Genomic DNA, 7,573 nt, shown 5'->3' with positions numbered 1-7,573 from the left:
CTGAGGGCAAGGGTCACATTAGAGCCTTCCCATCGCGAACTGCGTTTTTGTGATCAAATTTGTTGGCTACACAAAAAGATCCACAGTATTGTATCTCAAATACAGCTCAGCCTAGGAGAGCAGAGTCTCAACTCCATTGAACTCCACTGCCTCTGAACAGAAGCTGCTGATTTGCTTTTGCTTTTCAGGCAGCTGTAAGAGAGTCCAGGCTGTAGAACTCCCTCTCCTCAACTCCTTCACTACTGCACGGGCTGTTGAGGGATCAACATCTCTGGTGAGTCTCTCATACACTTCATTCTTTTATAGACTTCATACTTTCTCTCAGTGTCTGCAATTTTTTTTATAGAAACCTTAATGTTTTCTTTATAGAATGACTTTTCCTAGTTGAAGTGCAAGCCATTTAAACTTTATATTATTCTGTACTTTTATTTTTACATTGTTTTCTACGCTGTAAAAAATCTCCTTTGTTGCATTAACTCAAATTTTTAGTTTCAGTGAATTCAAAATTTTAAGGCAACCAGGTAGCTTACTTTAGTTAACTTAAGTTGAACCAACAATAATTAATTTCAGTGTAGCTTATGCATGCCATTTAAACTATTTATTTTATGTACTGTGAATGTTTTTTATTACTATTTTTATATAATTACTATATTGCATTTTCCCAGTTTAAGTGCATGCCATTTAAACTATTTATTTTTATTTTTTTAAATAATTTTAATTTATAGAATTACTACATTGCATTTCCCTTGTTTAAATGTATGCCAGGATCTAAATGTGCATGTTAATAGTAGACTTAATCAAGGCAATTTTATTGGTCTCTGGAAGGTCATTTTAGCACTGCATGATAAAATAAAAACTATTGGCCAAGATTAATCAATCAAAATCACTTCAGGGGATCAGATATAAAAAATGTCATTGGACATGTACCGCATTTGCTTTCACGTCCTTATATTTCATGTATTTGTGTATTATTGTAAAAAAAGAGAAGGGTTTCATACAGCTGAGTTTCACCTTGAGTTTCTGTAAGCATGTTGGTCCCCACACTGAGCTGCAGTTTAGCTTTAGTTAATCTGCAGTGCGCCTGTTATTACTTCTGCTTCTTTTGTGAATATGGTATAGGAGCATTAGTGTCACATTGCAACCCCAGCTTGACCCCTACTTATTTCTTTAACACAAAAGTGATTTTGTATTGTTGGAAGCCTGTGGAGAGCCTTGTTCTGCAAAGCTTTTGGTTTTCCAGCATGTTTTCCAAGACAACCACAAAGCACTTGGACATGCACTTGGAGTTTTTCATCAGAAATGCTCATATTTTATTCTGAGGAAATGTGTTTTTCCTGGACCACACTGTATAGTTTCATACCACACACCAGAAAACATCCAGAGCCATCTATTAACATCTGGATTTCTCTATCGCAATCACACCTTTTTGACTCCAGCTGCAGTTCAGGACAGCTTTTTGTTTTTGTTTTTTAGTTCTCTACTTTTATCTGTTTAAATTATCGGAGGGTTTGGCATGTTCTGGGACTTGAGAATTTCCTCCCCCTCAATTACAAATCCTGCAGCATTTTCCTTTTAGCAGGATCTTGAGACAATCCTTTGTACACACCCACTTTGGGTTTGTCTGTACTGTTCTGAAAATATTGATAAAGAGTCTCCCTATTATTACAACTCCAGTGAGAGGTTATTGTAAAATGTTTTGGCAGCAGATTTTAGCACCAAAGACAGGCTCCTTGCTCTTAATACAACTGGAAAAAGCCACATTTTAATATCTTCCAGAGAAGTACTCCAAAGGGTGTGGAACTACAATATATGTTCAGTAATCATTAATTTCCTAATGTCTTCCATATGTCCACTCTGTATTTTATATATTATCTTTAAATTCAAACCACTGACCTTGATTAGGGGAAGTCGTGGCCTAATGGTTAGAGAGTCAGACTGGTAATCCGAAAGTTGCATGTTTCATTCTAAATACCGGCATAAAATGTCTCAGGTGTCCGAACCCCCAATCGCTCCCCGGGTGCCGCAGCAAAAATGGCTGCCCACTGCTTCGGGTGTGTGTCCACGGTTTGTTTGTTTGTGTGTGTGTGTGTGTGTGTGTGTGTGTGTGTGTGTGTGTGTGTGTGTGTGTGTTTGTGTACACTACTCACTGCTCCTAATGAATGTGCACTAAAGCCAGGGACACACTTAGTGACTGTAAGGCCGATTATGAATGTAATTTGATATCCGACTGATCATGCCCAAACGTGCCGAGTCAGAGACAGTTGCATTCATTCAGTTTAAAATCTGCTCCAGTCATTGGAAACCGTCTGTAAGTGTGTTCATTCAGTCTTAGAATGTTTCAGCTAGTCGTTAAGTGTGTCCCCAGCATAACTTGGATGGGTTAAAGGCAGAGGACAAATTCTGAGTATGGGTTACCATACATGGCCTTCACATGTCACTTTCACTTTTTTTTGCATTTGGACTGAGTCAACGAAAAAATGATCATTATTATAATTTCCTCTTTTTGTTTTTTTCTGTTTTTTTTATTTTTATTTTATTTGGAAGACAATGTTTTTTTCTGCTTTTACTTAGTAGTAAAGCAGATTTGTTTAACATTGTGATATAATGTGATACATTGTGATATCATCATTCCATGTAATATAATTGTGAGGTAAAACTTTATTTTGAAGTGTTACATATGTTACATGTACTTTCCATAGTAATAACAGTAAATTATGCATAATTACATGCAGCTATCCCTCAACTAAATCCTAACCTAACCCTGTAGTAAGTATATGTAGTTAATTAATATTACTCAGTACTTAAATGTATAATTACACTGTAACAGTGACACCTTAAAATAAAGTGTAACCAATTGTGACCCAATGAATTTTAATTCAGAAATGAAAAACATCATTGAAGATGTGTATTAAGCCATTGTAAGTCATTGTATGCATGAAATACATTTTTTAAGTAGTTCCTGTCAAAAAACGTCCTTCATCCTTCAACTATAAATGTATTGAAACATCAACCTTATATTATGCAATATTATAAACTCGCTAAGAGTTTTTTAAAAAAATCCATATTGTCAGCTCAAGTAGTAACCTATACTTTGAACCTTTCTTAAAAAGGTCTTCATCTCATCCCTGCAGATGCTTCATTTGGCCTGATTATTAATAGAGCAACTGTTTGAGTTTGCTCAGTGAATGTGAGGCAGGCTGTCCTGGGCACCCGCCAATGATTTGACAAACAAGAATGCCATGAGGACAGCTGGGTCAGGCTGTAAGCAGATAGCTGGGAGTGACTCTGGGGTGTCGTGACAAAGGTGTGGCCACTGGATGCACTACAACGCCTTCATGCAGCGTGTGTGGAGGTGCAGAGAGCAGTCAACTGCCTCTCCTCAGACACGACACATATATAGCTGAGGTGCTGCCAAACAGCTGTAACACTCCCTCACTCACTACTCGAATTAGTGGCGGATAAATATTTACCGCGGCTGGAATAAAAAGTGTTACTTGGTGCATCACTGCCGTGTCCTTTGCTCCATTTTTGTAAACATGTTTTGACAACAGGGGAGTTTGGAAACATATTCCCAAAGGCAGATGTAAACTTGCTCTTTTCTTTTCTCAGATTTTAATACATTATCATTTCTTATAGCAAAAATGAAATGCTTAAGCCATAGGTTTATTTAGATGTGTGATGGAAGTGTTTGCCAAACATATATTTTTGTTGATCTCTCAGTTTTTGATGATTTTTGTTGAAATCTTAGCATGGCTTCTGCTCCCTACATGGAAATTAGGCAGTTAGTCAAGGGCAGCAGCTCTATAAGAGGCACCATCTCAGCTGCTCAGATAAAGAAATAAATATATATTATTAAATAATTATAATAATAAAGTTTATTTTTTTATTTAGAAATAGTGAGAAATATTTTATATATATTTATTATTTATTAATTTATTAATATTAATATTTAATATATTTATTTTATATATTTAAAGTAAATATAAGAATAAGATTAAAAATAAGATTTATTTAATTTTATATTTTATATTGAACTATCTAATAATCTTATTTGAACTATTGTTCAAAATGCTTTTGAGAGGAGCTTCACCAAGGCTGCATTTATTTGATTCAAAATGTAGTTAAGTTTAATAAAAAAGGTAAAATTTTGTAAATAACTGTTTTTTTATTTTAATATATGTTTTAAGTTTTAATGTATTCATGTAATGACAAAGCTGAATTTTCAGCGTTGTTACTCCAGTCTTCAGTGTCACATGATCCTTCAGAAATCATTCTGATTTGATGCTTAAGATTGCATTGATGCATTGATTCTAATTATTATCAGTGTTGAAAACATTTGAACTGCTTAATATTTATTGTGAAAACCGTCATAGTTTTTCAGGATTCTTTGATGTATAGAAAGTTTAAAAGAACATAATTTATTTGGAAACAAAATGGTTTGTAACAGTGTAGAAGTCTTTACTGTCACAATTAAATGCATCTTGGCTGAATTTTTTATTTTATTTCTCATATAAATTCGTAGTGGCCACAAACTTGTGTATATACTCAGCAAAAAAGTCCCTTTTTCTGAATACTGTATACTTTAAAGATAATTTAATAGAAATACAAATTAGCTTTACAGATGTTTATTGGGAAGTGTTTAAACAATGTTTTTTTATATACTTGTTCAGTGAGCTGTGAACAGTTATTGTACATGCACCTGTGGAGAAATCCTTGACACTAACAGTTTACAGCAGTTGAAAGTGGGATGACGTTTCTTTGTTTTTTTTTTTTGTTTTTTTTGTTTTTTTTTGCAGAGTATAGATCATTTAATATAATACATTTTAAATTATTATATTTGCTTATTCAGTTTATATATATATATTAAATTAATACTAAAATAAATATTAAAGATTTTTCAAGTTAGAACAAACAACACTGGCTCGGATTACACACACACACACACACACACACACACACACACACACACACACACACACACACACACACACACACACACACACACACACACACACACACAAAAATATATATATATAATTCAGTTTAATATTTATCTAAATTCATTAATTTAAATATAAACCATATATGATTATTTTATACAAGTGAATTCAAACTAAAGTTAATTTATAATTTTTTTAAAAAATCTTTCTTTTCCTGTTTTTGCAGTTACAAAGATGGAGTTCCCCCTTACAGAAGCTCCCACCTTGCTGCCCAATCGATCCATGGAGAGCTGTCCATCTGTGGATAATACAGTGGAGAACATGATCTTTGGATTCTACTACATCATAGTTTTCCTTCTTGCGCTGAACGGCAATAGCCTTGCCCTGTGGATCTTCGCCCGCCAGAGAGCCAACTCTTCTCCAGCCAATGTCTTCCTGCTCCATCTCGCTGTGGCTGACCTCTTTTACATCTTCGTTTTACCTCTCAGGGCCACTTATCATTTAACGGGGGGACATTGGCCGTTTGGTGAAATCCCCTGCCGTCTCGCAGGCTTCTTCTTTTATGTCAACATGTATGCCAGTTTGTACTTCCTGGCCTGTGTTGCAGGCGATAGATACCTTGCTGTGGTGCACGCCGTACGCTCCCTCAAGGTCAGGCGCCCTCGCTACGCTCACATTGCCAGTTTTGTGCTTTGGGCTTTGGTGATAGTGTCAATGGCGCCCCTACTGGTCACCAAGCAGACCGCAGAAGTCAATGGCTCTACCGTATGCTTGCAGCTGTACAGAGAAAAGGCCTCACACCGTGCTCTCGTCTCCCTCGCCGTAGCCTTCATGCCGCCTTTCATTGCCACCCTTTCTTGCTACCTGCTTATAGTGCACAGTCTGCGAAAAGGTTCGAGGCTGGAGCCGGTGTTGAAACTCCGAGCTCTACGCACCATCGGTCTGGTCATGCTCATCTACATAGTGTGCTTTTTGCCCTATCACTTAAGCCGCGCAACCTTTATCTTGGGTCACGGACACCCAGACCTATCCTGCCAAATTAAAAGAGGGCTAGCCCTGGCTAACCGTCTCACTTCCTCTCTAACCTGCCTGAACGGGGCTTTGGATCCACTGGTGTACCTGTTTGCGGCTGAGAAGTTCAGGGGAAGCGTTCGCAGGCTTTTCTGCAGAGACAAATCAGGGGGGTCCGGCGCTACAAGTGGGGACCTGAAGGGGACACATGAGAGCTCTATGAGCGCAAAGTCTGAGTTCTGAGCGAGCCATTGAAATGAATATTTTTCATCAGTTTAAGTGATTCGGCCCACACTTCCTGATCGTGTATGCTCAGTTAAAGATCAGGAACTTCAAACAGCCTTATGCATCACCAAGCACGTGATTTGGACATGTTAAAGTGAAAGTTATTCGGGATGGCACTAGTGACTGTTATGTTTAAGTCAGTTGTCAGATCACTGTTGACAGAAGATTCCATCAAGGCTCAAGAAGACATATGTATAAGACTGTGTACTGCCTTTTAAAAATTAATGTTGTCTTTATTAGCATATTACCTGTTTGCTAATGACACGCTTTGACTCGTTCTTTGTAAACTGTAAGCACTTCCTTAGTGCACATTCTTAATGAAATCAGTGTGAAGCTAATTAATTACATATCTGGTACCAAACAATACTTATAATATTTTTTTTTAATGGTCCTCAGGGGGGGGTTTCTGGTTATAACACTCTCAAGCTGTGGTAAGAATGTGCGAAGGGTAACAAACCAGTGAGGAGTCGAAATGAATACTACTATTACATTCCTTGATGGCTATTTGTTATTTAGACTATTTAGATGAATGTGCACTTCACACCTGCAATTCATATCTTAATGTACCTTTTAATGTTTAAGGTATATAATTCTTTGATGGCATGAAATACTGGTTTTGTTTTCACATGTTCAAAAGAAGTTGTTAAATGCATCCTTATTTATATGATTTTAATTACTGTAACCAATTGGTATATATATATATATATTTTGTATTTTTGTGGTTATTATACTTATATCATTAATTTTTCTGTATTCCTCAATTAAGATCTATCCATGAATCAATTTGTAAATGCATTTAAGTCAACTTAATAAATATAAATAAATGTAACCTCAAACGGTTATTGATTCTTCTTTTTATAGGCATCAGATGCATTCTGGTGATTACAATTACAATTCCCCTCCCCCCATTCTCAACCCCACTATCACCAAAGAGACAAAGAACTTTGTCACATCTCATACAGCTCTCATTAGTCTTTATAACACTTGACTTGTGAGTATCATCTCATGTGACAGCTGCTAATGACAATAAGCAGAATCTTGTGAAACCGTCCTTTATCTACAGTATATGCATCGCACATGCTCTGTCCCACCACACTGTGGCCGTCACTGCTGAGCTCTTATTGACAGTAGAACATAACCGCATTCTTTATAGCTGTGTGCATGTCAGAAAGACGCAAGATGGAAACCACCAGGCTGAAGTGACTGTGGCACTATTCAGGTTCTCTTTTCACATCATGTGACTCAAACTGTGAGCAGTCAGCAGATTATTTTCTCTCTGTGTGTCTGACTCGCTTTCTGTCTCTCTGCCTTTGCTTCTCTTTCCTCATATTTGTGCA

General features: G+C 36.7%; 1 protein-coding gene across 1 annotated transcript; it reads left to right on the top strand.

Moving 5' to 3' along the window:
• The first annotated feature begins 209 nt into the window (after positions 1-209).
• gpr17 (G protein-coupled receptor 17) lies at positions 210-7,003 on the top strand. Its single transcript, XM_079884473.1, has 2 exons — positions 210-274; positions 5,167-7,003. The coding sequence occupies exon 2, from the start codon at positions 5,175-5,177 to the stop codon at positions 6,192-6,194; it is 1,020 nt and encodes a 339-aa protein (XP_079740599.1). The 5' UTR covers positions 210-274; positions 5,167-5,174; the 3' UTR covers positions 6,195-7,003.
• Positions 7,004-7,573: the final 570 nt, after the last annotated feature.

This window comes from Squalius cephalus (genome assembly GCF_949319135.1).
Source record: "Squalius cephalus genome assembly, chromosome: 10".
Classification (NCBI taxonomy): domain Eukaryota; kingdom Metazoa; phylum Chordata; class Actinopteri; order Cypriniformes; family Leuciscidae; genus Squalius; species Squalius cephalus.
The sequence above is the reverse complement of the archived record's forward strand: the minus strand, read 5'-3'. Positions and strand labels throughout refer to the sequence as shown.

Bases quoted from the DNA above. Each gene is read 5' to 3' on its own strand.
- gpr17 (XM_079884473.1), top strand. From the start codon at position 5,175: ATGGAGTTCCCCCTTACAGAAGCTCCCACCTTGCTGCCCAATCGATCC.